This window comes from Papaver somniferum, unplaced genomic scaffold (assembly GCF_003573695.1).
Source record: "Papaver somniferum cultivar HN1 unplaced genomic scaffold, ASM357369v1 unplaced-scaffold_125, whole genome shotgun sequence".
In the NCBI taxonomy this organism is placed as follows: Eukaryota; Viridiplantae; Streptophyta; class Magnoliopsida; order Ranunculales; family Papaveraceae; genus Papaver; species Papaver somniferum.
Window position 1 is genome coordinate 13,156,534 of NW_020621603.1, and position 22,766 is coordinate 13,179,299.

The following is a 22,766-nucleotide window of genomic DNA, read 5'->3' on the forward strand; positions in this document are numbered from 1 at the left end:
TTATAGTCTTTCCTAAAAACCCCTCTTTTTACTACATCATGACACATGTGAAAAAACGGGGGTCTAACAACACCATCCAATATTTCGCTTAGAAATTTGTATGGACTAATTCCGAAATACTTTGCTAGAGAATCAACGAGACAGTCAGACTCAATCTAGATAAAAAGTATCTCAAAGAGTTATTATCTCAATCTCTCAATTTGATTTCTACTCAAGCTAAAATCAATAGCGAGTCTTTATCAAAGAGAGATAACTTGGACGGTACAGAAAACCAATGTCCAAGGATCAATCAACTACAATCAACAACCAAAAGTTGGATTAGAGAAGTTGATGATCATGAACGCACAGCCTGTATTATTTCTATTATATAAAATATAATGCGGAAAAGAAATAACACAGACACCAGAAGTTTTATTAACGAGGAAACCGCAAATGCAGAAAAACCCCGGGACCTAGTCCAGATTGAATACACACTGTATTAAGCCGCTACAGACACTAGTGTACTCCAAGCTAACTTCGGACTGATCTATAGTTGAACCCCTACGAATCTCCCACTGATACAAGGTACAGTTGTACTCCTACGCCTATGATCCCAGCAGGAAACTGCGTACTTGATTCTCTTTGCTGATCTCACCCGCAACAAAGAGTTATTGCAACCCAAAATCACAGACTTGATAATAAACGAATCTATCTCACACAGAAAAGTCTATCAAAAGGATAAATCTGTCTCCCACAGATAAACCCTAGGTTTTGTTCCGTCTTTAGATATAAAATCAAGGTAACATGAACCAATTGATAATCCGGACTTATATTCCCGAAGAACAGCCTAGATTAATCAATCACCTCTCTACAATCCTTCATGACTACACAAGCGGATTGTCGAGGAATCACAAACAGTGAGACGAAGATGTTTGTGACTTTTTTATTTTTCCTATCGGAGAACTCTCACGATCTCAAGCCAATCAATCGATTTTACTTGTACGATAGAAGATGCAAGATCAGATCACACAACTACGATAAAAGTAGTATCGGTTTGGCTTCACAATCCCAATGAAGTCTTTAAGTCTTTAACTCGAGTTTAGAGAAGAAACTCAAGAGTTAATGGATATCGACTCTAGCAAGAGCACTAGTAGCACACAGACGTGTGGGGATTAGGTTTGCTCGATGCTAGAAGTCTCCTTATATCCTTCAAATCAGGGTTTTTACTTAGGTACAAAGCAAACTTTATTCACCGTTATATGAAAACCTGATTTAGATTCAAGCCAATATCTCTCAACCGTTAGATCGAAAGACATAGATTGTCACACACACTTGGGTACATGTTTACTGGGTTTTAGAAAAACCATGCCCAAACGAGTACATGTATGTTGGTTCAACATGATAACCCAAAAGGTCAACCATATGAGCATCTCATATTAATCATGTTCTTCTTCACCATAACTAGTTCAATTGACTCAAATGAACTAGTTAAGAGTTGTTCAATTGCTATGAGATCTTATGTAACTACACAAGACACAATTGAACAAAGATGATTCGATTCGATTAGAACCGGCTCATGAACATTATATCCACGGTTTGCATAAAGAATTCCTTAATAATTAATGTTTCATGTTCAGAGCACATCTTTAGATCATAAACTCTTAAGTTCACAAACAAGTTTGCGGACTTAAGTTAATCAGTTGAGTTTTCCAAACTCAGCAGAAATTCTCGGATCGAGAACTTCCGCCAGTTCGCGGACTGGGTTCGCGGACTTAGCACACAAACGAGTTTTGGAAATCCCAGCAGAAATTCTCGGTCGAGAACTTCCGTCAGTTTGCGGACTGGGTTCGCGGACTTGGCAAGCCAATTCCACAATCCTACCGATTTTTTTATCAACAAAGTTCGAAAACTTCGGTTCAAGGAATACATGGTTATATAATCTAAACTCTCATTTCAATCATCAAAACATTCTCAGAGGGCGATATTCAGTCGTGAAGAACAATAGACCTTTCTCTTCATAGCAATTTCCAAAGTGATTGAAACTTTCATGACTTTCGTCACTAGGTGAAGATAAACCTGATCAAAGCGAAACGCTTTACCAACACATGATTTCGAGTAAAAGATAATCAATGAATACTCAGCCCGAAATACCAAGTGTATATGATCTAGTCTATATAGCATACGACTTTTGTCTCATAAGAAGTAGGAGAAGAATAGACTTTCGAGTGATAGATAAGTTCAAGTCTTCACATACCTTTTTGTTGATGAAGTTCCACGGTTCCTTGGTGTAGATCTTCGTCGTTGTCGTTGAATCACCATGAAGTCCTTGAGCTCAACTACACTTTTCCTATCCTAGTCAGAGACTTAGCTAATAGGCTAGAAATCAAGACTTTATAGTTTTGATCACTAACATTGACAAACATGCTTGATATAGCAACGCATGCGAGGTTGACCGATCTAGGATGAACGTATTGAGTCTATTGACGTAGACGAGGGGACTCATTCCGGAACCCCGCCGGAGAGAAGCCGGTCGTCCAATTTTGTCACACGAGAGGATTTGGAACAACTTCTTCGAAATCGGGTCAAAAGTGATGAAACATACATACATCAGCATCAACCTCCCTAGCCACCTGAGATACAAAGAATTCCTCTTCCAAGAGGGTATTCTTCCCCGCAATTCAATCCGTATGACGACACCGGAAATGCATGAGAGCATATATCTCGATTCCTGGAGTCCCTGGGAGAGCACGAGTACAACCATGTTCTCCGTTTAAGGGAGTTTTCGAAATCGCTTACTGGAAGAGCGTACATGTGGTACAACAACATCGCGCCAAACAACATCCTCAACTGGGGTGACATGGTTACAACGTTTTATAAGAAATTCTTCTTCGTGTCCGAACAAGTTACCTTCTCTGACCTAGGAAGGATGTACCAACGAGACAACGAGCATCCGAATGAGTTTGTCAAGAGATTCAGGGTTCAATCACTGGACTGTCATGACCCAAACGTGACCGAGCAACAATTGGTGAATTCCTGCATCAATGGTATGGCTCCCATTTACCGTTCCTTGCTGGAAAACCTACGTTTCCGGACATTCTCTGAACTCCACGAAGCTTCCAAGCGATCAGCCACGATAGCACCAGCATTATTAGAAAGATCCAGACCATCCAGAACCGAGGACATGCGCGAAACTCGCAGAAGTAGACGTCTCTCCGACAAACAATACAATGATGGACCTTCCTCTGTGAGCGTGGTAAACAAGGGAGGAAAAAGAAAGGCCCCAGTTGCAGACCAGCAACCTAAACGTGAAGCACCAGCACGACGGGCAACTTCGCCATGGAAATCCGTCGCTAAAGCCCCCATGCGTCATCACGAAGCTGAAAGAGATGCCCTGGATTTCCCGTTTCCCATTGAGGAAGTGATCGATCTCTTAGAAGCATGGATCCAAGATGATGTTATCAGACTACCATCTCCCAGACGCCCACCAACTGAGGCCGAGATGTCAAACCCCAAATATTGCCACTACCACATATTTTTTCACCACCCAACCAGTGATTGCAACAGACTGAAGCATATCTTCAAATAAAAGATAAAAGCAGGAGAACTTCAACTAGGAAGCGAGGGAGTACATCGAGACCCACTTCCGGTGAGGAATTTTGGAGCGTTTGGGGACTCCGTGCACGAAACTGTGCGATCCATGATGCAGCATATGCAAAATTCTCTACCTTTCCAAGGTGCAGCGCCAAGATATCTTCACGGCTCTCAATCGTGTCGTGTCGGGAAAACGGCTTTTTCCCTCCACGGAAGTCACACCAAGAGCCCACGCTCTCTCCGCGAGCGGAATCGAAAAGTACAACTGGGGACTGTTGACCACGTCCTATTTAAGAGGTATTGAATTCGAAAACACGCTAATCGACAGGGCCTCTGACTTCAACATTGTTACTTTCAAGATTCTGAAAGCTGCGGGATTTACGAAACAAAGCATTGACAAGTTACCGATGGAACCCGGACACCTGGAGATGACCTGTTGGCGCTAACTCATAGATTCCAAACGCAAGTAAGTTTGGCTGAACGATCTTCTTTAGAACCCGTCATTTCTTCTCCTATTTCGTCATGGGGACTCAGCACGATTACTGGCGCGGACGCGATCAAGAGATGCGAGTGGGGCGTTGAGCCATTCAAGCGCTTTGCAAAGAATTTGGAAGCTGCCATCGAAACTGACGAGACCAAAATTCAAACGGTTGCACGACACCCGAACTCGTTTCAAAGCGGAGATATAGTGGTCAAAGTGAACTCGTTCCAAGTCGGGAAGATGATAGCTGCTCGGACCGATTCACCCGAGGAAAAAGAAGACGAGCCATATCTGGTGGCAGACGTCCTTTTGGAGGTTATTGCAAGCTCATCAATACAGACAAACTGGGAGGCGTGGTAATTCACTCGCAATGGCTCAAACTTTTCAATCCCTAAAAACGCTGTACTACCCTCTTCTAGTGCTCTCATGTTTAGTATTTTCTTCAGTGATTTCTTATTCCGCTTGATATTTTTATTTCCCCAAGATGAATGTATCGTTTGTATTCTTCTTTAGGTTTTCTTTTTTATTCACAAGACATACATTTCTTTCCGAATGAGTTTTCCAAATCTCAGAAAAATATACCAAATAAATCCCAAATCATTGAGAAGCTATTAACCATCCAATCACAACCAGAAACACCAACTCATTCTAAGGGAAGGCTTTGGTCTTTCAAAATGAGAAGTTTAATTCAAAGACAGAAACCGCAACTAGTCGCCGCGAATACAAGGAAGGTAAAAAAAAAGGAGAGAGAGTCTACAAAAAATCAGGACGACTGAACGAAGAATAGGAAAAATGAAGAAGAAGAAGCTAGTCATAGAAAGCTAACGCGTGAATCGCCAATGCCTCGGTCAGAGCTTTTTCAAACACTTTCCCCAACAATCTTTCGGACAGCAAAGGTTCCATCCGGAAGCCACATCAACAATAGAAGCCTCAATATCCCACTCCGAAGTCGTCTCAGCAGCAACATCATCCGTCTTTTTACCAACATCTGCCTCGGCAACCAACCCAGCGTATGCAACAGTAATTTCTCCAATGCCACCGACAACAACGCCGCCGTCTTCTCCAAAAGTTGTTTTAGTTTCATCAACCGCAACGTCATCATCCTCCTCGGAAGTCTTCTCAGTGACCTTTCGAGGAGAATTTCCCGATCCATCAGAATCAAAAGTTATGACACCGTCCTGGACGGGGGAACTACGTTGATATTCCTCTAAAATTTTCACAAGCTCGGTCTTCTGGCGTTTCAACTGAGAAGCAGACTGTCCTGCCCTAATAGTGGGCCGTGAAGAGGTTTTGTTGCACCAAACCCTCCCAACACACAGGGGTGCTTCGCAACCTTCCCGTTCTTCTCCAAAAGGTATGTCATGAATGATTTCGCCATCTTCACGAAACAGGGATTCAATTCTATTCATCGCCTCCTCATGAGAGGAAGACTGGTTTTCTCGATTCCAAGATCTCCCCCTGAAAAGTTGAAAACATGTCTATCGTTGGAATATCCCATTATGTGTTACAAAACCAGAGAAAGAATGAAGGATATACATGATTTTAGAACAACCATGCAAATGAAGGATTCAAGATCATCTCTTATAACCAGCAGAGCGATGAGGTCCCGAAAAGGAAAGCCTCCCACTAGCCGCGGACTGAGGCGTGATGTCAGATTCTAATGAAACTTATTTATGCCTGCGAACGTAAGGGGATGCTTGTCCACACGAGGCAAATTAGGGTTTGATGAAAAACGTGGAAGTACATGTTTGAGGCACGCTTGCCCACTTTGCTACTTCTCTGCCGCCAGCATCGAGGTTTGGAGAAAATAAGACCGACAAGGTGATATGAGGTGAAGGAATAACACTTGCAAAGTTTTGAATAAGGAAATAACTTCCTATGTGCGTCATGTGAGGGAGAGAGGCAACTATGCCCACAAAATAAAGCCACTACCAGGCCGAGCCATCCGCGATACTCTGCCTCACCAAACCGTGTCATGCCTTCCAAGACGTCCGCGCATGCTTTGCCTCGTCAAACCGCGCCATTTTCCTTGGCCCCACCATGCAAATCCGCCGTGACTTGCCTCTCCAACACCAACGACTCGTCGATCCAGCGTCACGATGTTCCCCAACCCAGCCAAGGTAATGCATGGCCAGACTAAACCGACAATTTTCATCTCACCACTCCACGGTCTGCAACACCACTGTGATTTATGTAAGGCCTCCAACACAGGGAGCACAAACTCTCTTTATCCCTCGAAAAAGGTTAGTCGACCTTTCCTGACCATCTTATCGTAACTTTATTATTTCGATTTTCGTCCTATCCTGTCACCATCTTATGCTTACCTCGCAACAATGCTCATATTCCGAGCTAAGTAGGGGACTTAATGTTGATGGTGGTTTTTAGCTTAAGGTTAAAATCGTAAAACTATGCATCTGGCATGACGTCACCATGACCTCTAGCGCATTTATTGACCATTAGCACATTTATTGAATCAATCAGCATGCTTACGTAAAAATTACCGGGGTACCTTTTTTCTACACGAGTCATGTTCCACGGCAGAACCCTTCGCATTGACTTCACCTATGCCGAAACCCTAATTCCCATGATACTGTGCCAAGGCATGCTAACCATGCCAGTCGCACCACTGTGCCAATGGAAAACCGTTCCAGCCACATCTACCGCGCCAAGGCATGCCAACCATGCCGGCCGCACCACTGTACCAATGCCAAACCGTGCCAGCCACATCACCGCGCCAAGGCATGCATACCATGCCAGCCGCATCACTGTGCCAATGGCAAACCATGCCAGAAACATCTATCGTGCCAAGGCATGCCAATCATGCCAGCCGCATCACTGTGCCAATGGAAAACCATGCCACCCACATCTACCGCGCCAAGGCATGCCAGCCGCACCACTGTGCCAATGGCAAACCGTGCCAGCCACATCTACTGCGCCAAGGCATGCCAACCATGCCTGCCGCACCACTGTGCCAATGGAAAACCATTCTAGCCACATCTACCGCGCCAAGGCATGTCAACCATGCCAGCCGCACCATTGTGCCAATGGAAAACCGTGCCGGCCACATCTACCGTGTCAAGGCATGCCTACCATGCCAGCCGCACCACTGTGCCAATGGCAAACCGTGCCAGCCACATCCTACCGCGCCAAGGCATGCCAACCGTGCCAGCCACACCGTTGTCCTAATGGCAAACCGTGCCATCCGCATCTACCGCGCCAAGGCATGCCAACCATGCCATCCGCACCACTGTGCCAATGGAAAACCGTGCCAGCCACATCTAACGCGCCAAGGAATGCCAACCATGCCAGCCGCACCATACGCCAATGTCATGCCAAACCCTTGGCCCCACCATGCCAAGCCAACCGCACCTTGCCTTGGACCTAACCATGCTAACCACACCATGAGCCAATGGCATGAACAAACACTTGGCCCCACCGTGCCAAACGTCCGCGCCATTTTCCTTGGCCCCATGCCATGCCGACATTCCCTTCACGACTGCTAAAACAAAGGCCCGCAACAATCAACGACTATCTTTCAATCTTGGGAGTAAATCCTAGCCGTCGAAGGTCGCTAGCCAACGCATGGCAACCTTTGGCCCAAACCCTAGTTTGGTCACGCCCAAGCCACGCCAATACATGTCGCGCCAAACACCTTGTCGCGCCAACCACCTTGTCGCGCCTAATCCATGCCATGCTAGCCTTCCCTTCACGGCTGCTAAAACAAAGGCCTGCAATAATCAACGACCATCTTTCAATCTTGGAAGCAAATCCTATCCGTCCAAGGTCGCCAGTCAACGCATGGAAACATTTGGCCCAAATCCTAGTTTGGTCAAGCCCAAGCCACGCCAAGGCATGCCGCGCCAAACACCTTTCCGCGCTAACCACCTTGTCGCAAATAATCTATGCCATGCCGGCCTTCCATTCACGGCTGCTAAAACGGAGGCATGCGACCATCTACGGTCATCTTTTCATCCCAGGAGCAAATCCCAGCCATCCAAGGTCGCCAGCCAACGCATGGTAACCTTTAGCCCAACACCAAACCCTAGTTTGGTCACGCCCAAACACTTGGCCCCACCATGCCAAACGTCCGTGCCATGGCCTTGGCCACACCATGCCAAGCCGTCCACGCCACCTCTCCTTTGCCCCACAACGTCAAACAACCGCTCCATGGCCTTGTCCCCGTCATGCCAAGACATCCGCATCACATGCCAAGACCTTCCGCGCCTTTGTCCCATGCCATGCTAGCCTTCCCTATGCGGCTACCAAAACGAAGGCATGCGATAATCAACGGTCCCCCTTCTATCTTAGATGCAGATCTTAGCCGTCCAAGGTTTCCAAACAATGCGTGGGAACCTTTGTCCCCAAAAACCTAGTTTGGACACGCCCAAACCGCGTCAAGGCATACCGCGCCAACCACCCTGCCTTGGCCCCAACCATGCTAGCCACACCATGCGCCAATGACATGTCAAACCCTCGACCCTACCATGCCAAGCCAATCACCTTGCCGCCTCATGTTGGCCTTCCCTATGAGGCTACCAAAACGAAGGCGTGCGACAATCAACGGTCCCCCTTCTATCTTAGATACAAATCTTAGCCGTCCAAGGCTACCAGCCAACGCATGGCGAACTTTGTCCCCAGCTTGTTCGCGCCTAACGAATCCAAGACCCTAACTTTTGGCCGCGCCTAAACCAGACCATATTGAAACCATACTGATCATACTTTCATGCCACGTGCTACCAAGAAAAGGTTTGCGATAATCGATAGCTGCCCTTCTTCTCAAGACTCAAAATCTCAACCGTCGAAGGTCACCACCGAGTCGGAAAGTCCAAGCTCAACTTTCCGAACACCAGCAACATGTTGCATGTTTTCCACGAAAACACTCGAGAAATCAAACACATGCCACAAACTGGGGGATTCTCTTTGGGAATTGGTTTGGCGGTTTACAGCGTGCGGCGTACACTACGCCCGTTATAAGAAAGTGCAATAAGGATGGGGAGGTTAGTAAACATGGGAAGTAATGGGGAAACGATTTCTTTTATGGAACATCAATTCCAAGCGTGACCGGTCATCACCTCATCCCATTTACTCACTCATTTACCATCTCTTAATGAGACCAGAGTACGTTTCACTTCGACTTGTATAAATAGGTCTTACCTATTTCCACCGAACAAGAGATTCAGTCAGGAGCAATACAACATTCAGAAACATTTGATAGCTTTCCATCTGTTAGCTTCCCATTTTCTGATATAAGCCGTGAAACAACTGCTCTTCCAGAATCAACCTGGCCTCAACACTTTCTTCTCTTCCCTACCCAAAACCGACCCATTATCCTCCTCTTTGTGACCGAAGCAAGTCTGGAATGGCCATTTCTTGGTTTAGGACGGATTTGTACAGATTGATCTCTCGAATCTAAAGTACTCCCTTGCAGTACATTGTTTAGGGTTTAAATTCGTTTCTCACCCACACACCCGAAATTACCAAAATCAGCAGAAACTGTTTTAACCCTCAAACACAAAGCAATTAATATTCACCGTTTGATGAATCCTCATTTAAGAGTCAAGCTAAGTTCGCTTAAAACCAAAGCAATATCTTTCCACCGTTAGATGGTCTTAGCTTGTTACACACAAATGAAATATGCCTTCATTTAGATTTGGGTTCCCGTACCTAAAGGTGTACACTTAGTTGGCTCAACAATAGTTAACCGAAGTTAGCCATATGAACATTTTCATATCAACCTTGTTCATGTTAACACAACTAGTTCAAACGAATCAAATGAAACTAGTTATAGAGTTGTGTTAGAGCACAGCTCTGTTGAACCCACCAAGCATTGGTATGTCAAGTTTGGTTGTCATATTCTAGTGAATCAAAAATCATCTAAGAATCGGTTGATTATGTACTAGAGACAACTTCGTTTAGGTTAGACTAGAAAGTATATGAATGTTGAGACACACAAGTATTACTCGAAGACCTGAAGAACACGAAGAAGTAACGAGCTACAATGACGACATCATCCTTCCTATTGGTGTTAGTAATATTGACTTGAATTGTTTCATTCCTAACGTATCTTTTAAGTCGTGCTATATTGAAAACATAATCGTGAAGGTGCGTATGAGACATATTACTCTAGTAGTTATACATGATCATATGATCAAAGTATTAAGGAATTAAATTACGAAGTATAACGCTTATCTTTTGAACTTCGTAGATATGACATCGACATAATCTTATAATGTTGTTATGGTTATGTGTATAGATGGGTTATGGTGAAGATCTCATCCTATGAAACAACGTTTTACATTCATTTAAAGGAAGTACATTCATGAACTTGTTTTATGAAGCGAAAGGGAAATCGCTAGGCTTATTGGTATGTTATTGATTGCAAATCTTTGGATTACCAATATGTGTGAGATGGTATAAACGATCGTAACTTTGTTATGCATCTTAGTATAACTAATCACAATGCATGACTTAAGATTTGGTATAACTGGTTTTCATTAATTAGTGCAACCGATCCTAATTAATCACCTGAGATAGTATGATCAATATTTGTAATTGGTGTGACCGATCCTAGTAATTGGTGTGACGGATTACAGAGAGTTGTGTAATTGATCCTTGTAATTGGTGTAACCGGTCCTAGTAATTTGTTTAGATGATCCTGGTAATTGGTGTAACCGATCCTAGTAACTGGTGTGACCGATCACAAGCTATACCATGTGTTTATGGTAACTGGTCCTGGTAATTGATGTAACTGATCCTGGTGACTTGTGTGACCGTTCACAAGTATTTCCATAGTTAAGATATAACCGATCCTAGTGATTGGTAGAACCGAGTAAACCATGAATGTTTTTTGATATTTGATAAATCACATAATTGTCTTGGAATACAAATGAACCAATTCTAAACTTGTTTGGAAATGCGGTATAATCGATTCCGAGAATTGTAAATATGAAAGAGTATTTACAAGGAAGAAGATGTCAAAATACTTTGCACATGTACAATAACTCTTATCTTTTATTGTTCAAAGATAATCCTTATCTAGATAATTGCAGTGTTATTAGTTTTCGATTGATTTGATTGACTAACGGTTGTTGAAACTTTGATTGCACCTAGTTTGTTTATTCTTGAGAATCTTCTCTTCTGATATAAGATTCACTCAAACTAGGTCGAAGTATCAACGAGATCTTTAGACTGTTTGTAGATATAAAGACATCTTGTGATAATCCATTGTTAACAAACTCCATTCTTTGCGTGATTGATCACAAGAGATTCAAGTGGTGTTGTGCAGGTTTTAATTGAAGATTAAAGAAGATTTGAAGACGAAGAAGATTTCTTATTTGGTTTCTCATATCTTTGTATTGCACAAACCTTGATCGGCTGTGATCCAACTATAATCGGTTTATTCAATTGATTAGTTGCATGAGATTGGCATCGCTTTATAGTTTCTCTTTGAGATTTATATTAATTGATTGTGAATCTAGACTTGATTATTTCGGTAGATAAAGTTAGATTGATATAACCAGGAAAAGAAGTTTACTAGTTTAAACGGAAGAGCCTTTGCATATGAATTAAGACTTCTTTGAACAAAGAATCAATAAAGTTGTTACCAAACAGATTTATTGTTCCTCTACTATTTGGAATACGATCCAAAGGAATTGTTCCAGTGCGTGCACTCATCGAAGTTGGAAGCGCAGTGATACTGAGGAAACTGAGTGAACTAGGGGTAGTTGCTTGGTCTTAACTATACGAAGTTGGTTTAGATTTTGTATGGCGGCTTAATTCTGATAGTATTCAATTCTAGAGACTCGGTCCCGAGGTTTTTCTGCATTTGCAGTTTTCCTCGTTAACAAATCTTGCCGTGTGATTTACTTTTCTATTTCCGAAATTATATTTGTTTATATAATTAGAGTAAATTACACAAAAGCTAACTCTGTATTACTTGATAGTGATCTATAGAGTTTGGTTAAGTCCAAGTCTATTATCAAGTAATCACACTCTGGTAGTCGTACTGTCTGGATCTCGTATCCATAGACAATCACACAAAGTGTGAATACTGATTTGTCGTATTGTCTCGACGCTGTCCATAGACAATCACTTTCGGTAAGAGGACTTATAGGTGGATAAATAAAAGATTGTGGTGTATTTGGGTACCCTCGTATTTTCAAGTTGTTCAATTGTTTATATTTTCATAGAAGTATACAAGACACATTTAAAACAAAATAGGTTTTGATTCACTCGAATCAATTCATGAACATTATAGCCACGGTTTGCAAAAGATTGCATTCCTTATTATATATAGATGTATTTGTTCATGAATTAGCCGATTATAAAACTTAACCACTCGAGCATGTAAACTGGTACTTATACCTAAGTTGCCGGACTTGGCATGTGTTCGCCAGTATGTAAATGGGTACGCATACTGTTTAACCGAACTCAATTGAAGACTTGAAGTTAGTATGCAAATACGCATACTATAATTCTCGGACTTCAACCGCTGAATCAATACGCATACAGGTATGTTCTCGTATGCGTACTTAGATTCCCATACTTGGAATACACTTGCAACAATTAGCATACAAGTACGCATACTATGCTATATCCAATCATTGCTTAATCGTTCTAAATTCCCATTTCAATCATTGAAACATTCTTAGAAGGCATGAATATCTGTCTCACACAACCTATTAGCTTCAAAGAAATTTTCAAGTGATCGAATGATCAATACGAAACATTCCGATTCTACATTGTTAGAGCATTGCTCAGTCGAACTCGCATGCGTTGCTATCTCAAGCATGTTTGTCAATGTTAGTGATCAAAACAATAAGTCTTGATTTCTAGCCTACATAGCTAAAGGTCTCGGACTAGGATAGAAAGTGTAGTTGAGCTCAAGAACTCCATGGCAATCATCATATAAGACGAAGGACTACTCAAGGAACTGGTGGAGTAGTTCATTTGAGTCATTTGAACTAGTTATGGTGAAGAAGAATATGGTTGATATGAAAGAGATCATATGGATAACCATTGGTTAACTATTGTTGAACCAACAAATGTTAAAGTTTGGGTACGGTTACATAAACCCAAAATTGGACATTTCATTTGTGTGCAATAAGCTAAGTTTTCGATCCAACGGTTGAGAAATATTAGCTTGAATCTAATCAGGTTTTTCATCTAGCGGTGAATATTGAATGCTTTGTTACCAAGCTAACATTGATTGCAAACCCTGATTTGAAAGACTATATAAGGGAGAACTCTAGCAACTGGGAAACCTAATCCCCACACATTCTATGTGATACTAGTTGTGCTAAGCTAGAGTTGATTCTCCTTTAACCTTTGATTTTCTTCTTCTAAAACCAGGTTAACGACTTAAAGACTTCATTGGGATTGTGAAGCCAGGCCGCTACTACTTTTCTTGTAGTTGTGTGATATGATCTTGCATCTTCTATCATACGAGTACAATTGTAATAATTGGCTTGAGATTGTTATCTCTGATAGGCAAGATAGAAAAGAAATTCCAAACACTTCGTCTTATCGTTTGTGATTCCACAATATCTTTTTTCGCTGCGTCGATTAAGATTATTGTGAGGCGATCAATAATACTAAGATGTTCTTCATGAATATAAGACCGGTTTATTGATTGGTTCCTGTTCACCTTGATTTATCAAAAGACGGAACAAAACTCGTAGGTATATTCATGGGAGACGGATTTATCTATTACCGTAGATTTTTTTGTGTGATACAGACTTGTTTATTAAAGTCTTCGACTTGGGGTCGTAGTAACTCTTATTTTTGGGTGAGATTAGCTAAGGGAATCAAGTGCGTAGTATCCTGCTGGGATCAGAGACGTAGGGAGCGCAACTGTACCTTGGATCAGTGTTAGATTGATTGGGGTTCAACTACAGTCTATACCGAAGTTAATTTGGAGTAGGCTAGTGTTTGTAGTTGCTTAATACAGTGTGTGTTCAATCTGGACTAGGTCCCGGGGTTTTTCTGTATTTGCGGTTTCCTCGTTAACAAAATTTATGGTGTTTGTGTTATTTCTATTCCGCATTAAATTGTTTATCTTTATAATTGAAATAATAAAGGTGGTGCACTGAAGTTCAATCAATTAGAATATCCGACCTTTTGGTTGTTGATTTGAATTGATTGACACTTGGATATTGGTCTTTGGTACCATCCAAGTTATCTCTCTTTGATAAAGACTCGCAGATTTCTATTTATTTGAGTAAAGATCAAATTGAGAAATTGAGATATAAACTCTTTGATATACTTTTATCTAGATTGAGTCTGACTGTCTAGTTGATTCTCTAGAAAGTATATTGGAGTTTGTCCATACATATTGCTAAGCGAAATATTGGGTGTGGTCGTTGTACCCCCGCCTTTTCAAATGGTATGAGAGCAGGAAAACACGTTTAAGACCTTACTAGTCCGTGTTTGTGGCAATCTGAGTCTGAGAACATAATCTCTTATTCGCATACCGATAAGTCTTGTAAAGTTTTTAACCATGCCAAATGTCTTGGGAATACCTCAAAGGAATACTCCTTAGTTGATTCTTCTGAATCCCGAGGTAAGAAGATTGTCTCATGTTGCAATGACATATCTCTCTTCGATGAGACATTGGGCACTATGGCAAAAGCTGAAATGAAGCTCACCAGAATTTCAAAAAACACTGCTGAGACCATTGATTTCCAGGATCATGATCATCTTATTGATGAATTTGAAAAGTCTCTTGATCGAGAACATGAACTTTATAGCATCATTGAGTCCTTCTCTAAGAATATTGAGAAACTTCTCTAAGAAACTTCTCTACAACGCGGAAAGATTAGTGTTCTTGAGGATATTGTTAATGAGGACTCAATTAGAGAGAAATGTTTGATCGAGACGCATTCATCAGAGCTTAACAGGCTTCCTGTCGAGAAAGAAAAACTAGAAGCATCCCTTACTCTAACCGATGAACAGTGCAGATCCTTGGAAAACGAAAACTCTGTCTTAAGGAGAAATTCTTCTGTGCAAACTAATTCTCATGGATTACAGTACATGACAAAACTTTCTCCAGTAAAAGATTGTGCCAAGAAAAGTCTACACAACTTAAAATCTTCTCATAAGGCTATGAAGTCAAAACAGGTGCCAACTATTGCTGCTTCTTCACGAACTTGTATTTTCTGTGGAAAAAAGAATCACTATGCTATCCATTGTTTTGCCAGAAGGAAACAAATTTCTAAACTTCATAATTTGCTTCTCTCTACTGTCAATGGAACAAATAGTCGGTCGACTACAACAGTGAATCATTTATCCACAGAAAACCAGAAACCTTATAAACTTGATCTCTTTCCTAGAAATCATCATAGGGCTCAAGTACATTCTTATGGTACAACTTTTCGTGCTGATAAAAGCAATCCCTGTGTTTATAAGACTGTTTCTGATAAATCTAAGTCTAGAAAATGGATTCCTATCTATTCTGATCCTCTTGAACCAGTTGCAAGAGGTCCTAAATTTAGTCCTCAGAGAAATCTTTCTGACGGGTACGATAATCACACCGTGTCTTACTCTTCTGGAATGGAAGACAACCGAAAAAAGGCGAAGAACACGAAGATCAAACCGTATGATGATATATACCACTCCTTTCTCGATGATCATAATGGGATTAATTTCCACTCTACCACCTGACTCCAGGGATTCTTTTCCTTGTTTATAACTTGAGAGATGCAAGGAAATTTATTGAGAAATACTCAAGTATGTTGTATATTATCTCATTTGAAGTTTTTTTAACGGTCCACAAACGTTCGCGTCCTACTCTTGAGAGTTCTTAGGGTTTCCAAAAATAAGAGTTTCCTTCTCCTGTTTACACACACATATATATTATTCTATATTGTGTTTTTGCATCCCTAACAAAAATTATATGGAGAACTCTACAAAATCTCAAGAGATTGTGCATCTTGATATGGAGGAAGACGCTCAAGGACGTGAGTCAATTCAGAAGCTGGTTATAAAGAAGGTGCTTAAAAGAAAGGATCACAACTCCTGGATTGATGATTTTGTCAAGGATTTAATTCGTTTTCAGAACGATTCAAAGGTAGAATTTGCAAATCTTCAAATGAGAATAAACCAACTCCTGGATGGTCAAGCCAGGATCCTTGCTAATCAGAATATTCTGATACGGAATCAAAGAAGGCTCATCATGGACTGCGTCAAAGCTAGACAGCTTGCTCAAGTTGTTGATCGCAAAGTTGGTGTTCTAACTCACGAACATGGTGTGTCCACGGTTAAGAGAATAAAGGAAATCAGTGATACATTCTTTGATGGATTCATTGAAAAATATGAGGTTCTCAACGAACTCTGATTTTCTCTTAATTTCTTCCTAGTAATCTTTTATTTTCTTGTTTTGTTTAGAAGAATAACTAGAGTTTGGAATAGCCATTATTGTGACTACGCATAGCTATGTCCAACGTTTTCATCTTCTTGTTTTTAGATTGGTTAAATTCTAAATTTGTTTGGAAGATGATTTTTGCAGTATTAATCTTTATGGTTTTATATATTGCAATTTTGTTATGGGATATGTGTGTTTACGTCCGTGAACTTTGATTGTCCCATATCTTGTCAAAAGTAAAGTCTTTTGTATGTCGATATTCCTATATTGATAAAATAATGAATATACTTTTGATAAAAGAATGAAAGATAGGTTAAAATCTTTTGTTTTCAAGGATTATGTCTATTGTGTGTCATTGTGCAAATGGTGATGAAAAATAAAATGAATCCTTGTGTATTCCGCAGTATTGATCTACCCTGATCCATATTTTATCTATTACTGTGAGGCTCCGTAATGTGTCTTATGTTGAGCACTAAACAACTAAGTTGATTATTTCTATGATTAGCTTTGTTGTTGTTCCGTAAGGTACTTTATGTGGAGCATTTTGAACTAAATTAATCATTTTGTTTGGTTATTTAGTTGTTGCTCCATAAGTTTTATTACGTCGAGCATGACCAATTAAATTGATTACTATTTTGTGATTAGTTTGGTTGTGTATTCCGATTAGATTAATTATGGGTTCTTTTGTGATTAATCTAATTGAGTATTTTTGAGTCTCCATAAGTTCACTTATGTTGAGCATTACCGGTTAAATTAATCATGAATCCTCTTGTGGTTAATCTAATTGAGTATTTGGATTCAAATTAATACTTGTATGTGATTTGTTATGTCCAAAGAAATCCTTATTTTCTTTCGAAATGAAGGTCGCTCTTGTTGTTCTTTCGAGAATGACATTTTATGGGGGAGAGTTCTTTTTGAACTTGTGCTTAATTGCCAAATCTTTGTGGGGAGTGCGGCTGTGGAATATTATAGGGGTTATCTTGTATCTTTATATACTCCTTGATGAATGCATTTAGCTTCGGCTTTATGATTGCATCTAAACAAGATGATATATTTTTACTTTCTTTTGGTCAAGAAATGTCTCTTACGGAAATTTCATTAGGATCCCGTTCTTGTACCTTTGCCAATTTTATTGACAAAGTGGGAGAATTAATATGTAGTTCACACTACAAATACATATGGTTTTCGGATCATTATTTAAGGAGGAGTGGTTTCCATGTGAGATGGATTATTGACTAAGAGGGAGTGATACATATCACCATAGTATTGTTGTTGAAGTTGTGATACAATTGAACTTTGACGCTGTGTAATGATATTATGACACTGTATAACAATGATTGAGAACTCTTGTTTTCTTGTTGTTATAGCTACGAATTTTCAACAACGATGATGTTGAACTTACAACCTTTGGGAGCATTGGAGTACTTGGAAGTGACGAAGATTTCGAGTAATTTTGAAGATTAGACATGTGGAATAGGAGCTACAAAAGTTAATTTATTTATTTTTCGTATTATATATGTATTAATAGTTTTGCCACTAAAATTGACAAAGGGGGAGATTGTTAGAGCATTTCTCGGTCGAACTCGCATGCGTTGCTATCTCAAGCATGTTTGTCAATGTTAGTGATCAAAACTATAAGTCTTGATTTCTAGCCTACATATCTAAAGGTCTCGGACTAGGATAGAAAGTGTAGTTGAGCTCAAGAGCTCCATGGAAATCATCATATAAGACGAAGGACTACTCAAGGAACTGGTGGATCTTCATCGACTAAAAGGTATGTGGAGACTTGAACATATCTGTCACTCAAAAGTCTATCTACTCTATCACCTACTCTTGAGACAAAATTCGTATTGACATATAACTTTCATTATACACATTTGCTATTTCGAGCCGAGTTTATCTCGCCTATCTATTTCTCGAAATATGTGTTGGTAAGCTTTCGCTTTAGCCGAATTCATCTTTACCTACGAAAGTCATGTTATGTTTCAATCACTTTGAAAATTGCTAAAATGGTCTGTGAATAACGGCTATATCCGTCCTCTGAGAATGTTTCAACGATTGAAATGAGAGTTTAGATTACATAACCATTGGTAGGATATAAGCATTGTTGTGGAAACACATATATGTATAAGTCCTTATTCCTTGAACCAAAGTTTGTGAACTTTTTTGATCAAGAGAAACGGAATGTGGCGTGAGCCAAGTCCGCGAACTGGCGGAAGTTCTCAGCCCGAGAATTTCTGCTGGAGTTTGTGAACTCCTTCCGTGAGCTTAAGTCGGCGAACCCAGTCCGCGAACTTGAGTAGGTTATATCTAAAACTGGTTGTTCTTGAACTAATGTTTAAACAAACTAAGGAATGCTTTTGCAAACCGTGGCTATAAAGTTCATATACCGATTCGAGTGAATCAAACCTTTTTTGCTTCGATTGTGCCTTGTGTAGTTACATAAGATCTAAGCAATTGTACAACTCTCTAACTAGTTCATTTGACTCATTTGAACTAGTTATGGTGAAGAAGAATATGGTTGATATGAAAGTGATCATATGGCTAACCATTGGTTAACTATTGTTGAACCAACAAATGTTAAAGTTTGGGTACGGTTACATAAAACCAAAATTGGACATTTCATTTATGTGTAACAAGCTAAGTTTTCGATCCAACGGTTGAGAAATATTAGCTTGAATCTTATCAGTTTTTTCATCTAACGGTGAATATTGAATTCTTTGTTACCAAGATAACATTGATTGCAAACCATGATTCGAATGACTATATAAGGGAGAACTCTAGCAACTGGGAAACCTAATGCCCACACATTCTGTGTGATACTAGTTGTGCTAAGATAGAGTCGATTCTCCTTTAGCCTTTGGTTTTCTTCTTCTAAAACCAGGTTAACGACTTAAATACTTCATTAGGATTGTGAAGCCAGACCAATACTACTTTTATTGTAGTTTTGTGATCTGATCTTGCATCTTCTATCGTACGAGTACAATTGTAATAATTGGCTTGAGATTGTTATCTCCGATAAGCAAGATAGAAAAGAAATTACAAACACTTCGTCTCATCGTTTGTGATTCCACAATATCTTTTTTCGCTGCGTCAATTAAGATATTGTGAGGTGATCAATAATAATAGGCTGTTCTTCGAGAATATAAGACCGGTTTATTGATTGGTTCCTGTTCACCTTGATTTATTAAAAGACGGAACAAAACTCGTAGGTATATTCGTGGGAGACGGATTTATCTATTATCGTAGACTTTTCTGTGTGATACAGATTTGTTTATTAAAATCTTCGACTTTGGGTCGTAGCAACTCTTAGTTGTGGGTGAGATCAGCTAAGGGAATCAAGTGCGTAGTATCCTGCTGGGATTAGAGACGTAGGGAGCGCAACTATACCTTGGATCAGTTTGAGATTGATTGGGGTTCAACTACAGTCCAGACCGAAGTTAATTTGGAGTAGTCTAGTGTCTGTAGCGGCTTAATACAGTGTGCGTTCAATCTGGACTAGGTCCCGGGGTTTTTCTGCATTTGCGGTTTCCTCGTTAACAAAATTTATGGTGTTTGTGTTATTTCTATTTCGCAATAAATTGTTTATCTTTATAATTGAAATAATACAGGTTGTGCGTTGAAGTTCAATCAATTAGAATATCCAACCTTTTGGTTGTTGATTTAAATTGATTGATACTGGGATATTGGTCTTTGGTACCATCCAAGTGATCTCTCTTTCATAAAGACTCGCATATTTCTATTTGCTTGAGTAAAGATCAAACTGAGAGATTGAGATATAAACTCTTTGATATACTTTTATCTAGATTGAGTCTGACTGTCTAGTTGATTCTCTAGAAAGTATATTGGAGTTTGTCCATACAGATTGCTAAGCGAAATATTGGGTGTCGTTGTTGTGCCCCCGCTTTTTCATACATCAAATGACTGTCTCACACAAATCATATAAGATGTTACCAGTTGATTTTCACATGATCAACTTTTGAATTTCGTCAAGAATAAAAGATGAACTTGGTTAAAGTGAAAGCTTCCCAATATATATTTCGAGAAATATGTAAGCGAGTTACACTCAGATCGAAATATCAAATGTGTATAATTCAAAGTCTATATAGATATACGACTTAGTCTCAATAGGAGATAGAAAGAAATAGACTTTTGTATGATAGATGAGTTCAAGTCTCCACATACCTTTTGTTGATGAAGTTCCTTTAAGATCTCCTTAGTAGATCTTCGTCTTCATTTGATAAACGTCGTGAAGTCTAAAGCTCAACTATACATTATATCCTAGTCCGAGACATAACTATAAGTAGAGTATAAATCAAGACTTATAGTTTTGACAACTATGACAAATAAGCTTGAGATAACAACGCTTGCGAGTTTGACCGAGCAGTTCTCTAACACTTTGGTTTTTATTCATCTATAGTCAAACTCACTTTTACTTGGAAAACTTTCTCTAGCACATGGAGTACCCGACTACCGTGTGAATATACTGTCCGCAAATTGGAAGAGTAGATATGAACATGAATTTGGAAGTGGGACTAGTATTCAAAAGATAATTTGAGGACAATCCATCAGAGTCGGAGCCAGGATTTTAAAAGAATTGTGCAAGAAAAAAATACATTACGAAAAAAAAACTCACATTAGAGATTGTTACAATCACTTGATAGTGTCTGATAGTAACTAAATTTACAACACAAGAGATATTTAGTTTTTCAATTCTTAGAAAATGTATTGTTCTCTAATTATATGATTGTAATTCACAAAAAGCCCCAAAAAACCACCTCATACTCAAAAAACAGCTTCGCCCATGCTTACCAGGGAGTTCAAGACAATATATCAATACGTTTATCTTTTATTACTTGGGATTTTAACAGCGGTGCAAAACTCGAACACAAGTTTAGTTATTTAGGCTTTTGATAAAGGGTTCAAAACTCGTTTATCATTTGGTTTGGGCTTACAAAACCATAATTATGCTAGAGACTTTGGGCAGTAATTGCACACCCTTGCATTGTAGCTCCTCCACGCAATTCACTTGAAGAATTTGATCGGGTTTTATATGTGCCAACCCGGAAACTTGAGCAATAACTGTATAAGATTTCCCATTCACAATAGCATGTTACATTGCATTCTCAATTCAAAGAGGCACACAAATTTAATGATTTTTTTTTAGACCAACCAACATGTCAAACCAAAAAAACCCACTGATTATAATATATACACACACGCCTACACCTAACCAGAACGAATTTGAATGGTTGCTATTTTTATTGTATTTTGCAATACACCAAACAAGTAAATAATGGAATCAATATTTATATACTCAATCTACGACAAGCTTAATAGAATAATATCTTTGTTCAACAAAAATTGAAGTTACTAAGTGCTTTTGTTAGACTGGGTGTCCCCACCAAAAATATCACATTATTTTATCAATGTGATTGATACCTTTAGGAAGTATACAGATTCTCATAAAGTAAATAGGAATTGCAGAGAGCACATTAATTAACAGAATGGTCTTACCGACAGGATTAAACAGATGTTGACGCCAACCTGACGTTTATTGTTAAACTTCTCTATCAAAAAGTTGAAGGTTGAAATCTTATAATATGATTTTAGAGGATAAATTCCTAAGTACTTTCTTTAACACCACATTTCTTGAATTTTCACTTGTTTTCTCAAAGAAGATATGCCCTTACATAAAAATATAGAGCACTTATTAAAAAATTGATTAACTACCCTGATAACTTGGAATAACGTCTTAAAATTTTCTTCAAATTATTAATATCAACCCTTTTGTTTCACCAAAGAAGAACAAATCGTCTACAAACATCAAATGCCTAATTGTCTTAGCCCAGCTATATATTCATTTTATAGTCCCAATACAAACTTTGCTCCTCAGACTGATGTATCAGGATTGACAACCCTTGAGAGCATATCATAAAAAGAGTAGGTGATAATGGACAACCTTGACAAAGACTTTATTCGCTTTTGAAATACCCCCATGGACTCCCATATTAATAGGGATAGAGAAAGTTGCAGTCGACACACACTCCATAGTTACATCATGAGACTTTTCGTTATTCACATTATCAATAACGAAAAAATTAGTAAACTTGAAGATACTGCTAAAAAAAAACTCAATAAAAGAATAACGTTTAATCAAGTCTTACTCATCGGAATTGAACAATTATCGTGTTGAAAAAGAGAAACTTGTTGCATCTTTTTTACTAGCCCAGAAACAATGTAACTCCTTGAAAAAGGAAAACTCTGTTTTGGTAAGTAAGTCGTCTTCAATACCTTTTTGCAATACAGATGTGGTATTACCTAGCATGAAGAAAATTACTCCTAAGGAATTAT

The 22,766-nt window shown here is 39.5% G+C and overlaps 1 protein-coding gene across 1 annotated transcript in view; it reads right to left on the reverse strand.

The window, feature by feature from the left end:
- Positions 1-4,814: 4,814 nt before the first annotated feature.
- Positions 4,815-22,766, reverse strand: part of LOC113331323 — a 31,182-nt gene continuing 13,230 nt past the window's right edge. The window contains exons 2-3 of the mRNA XM_026578043.1: positions 4,966-5,509; positions 4,815-4,823 (exon numbers count right to left, since the gene is read on the reverse strand). Of these exons, the coding sequence (XP_026433828.1) occupies positions 4,815-4,823; positions 4,966-5,509 (553 nt within the window). The remainder of the gene's footprint in view (positions 4,824-4,965; positions 5,510-22,766) is intronic.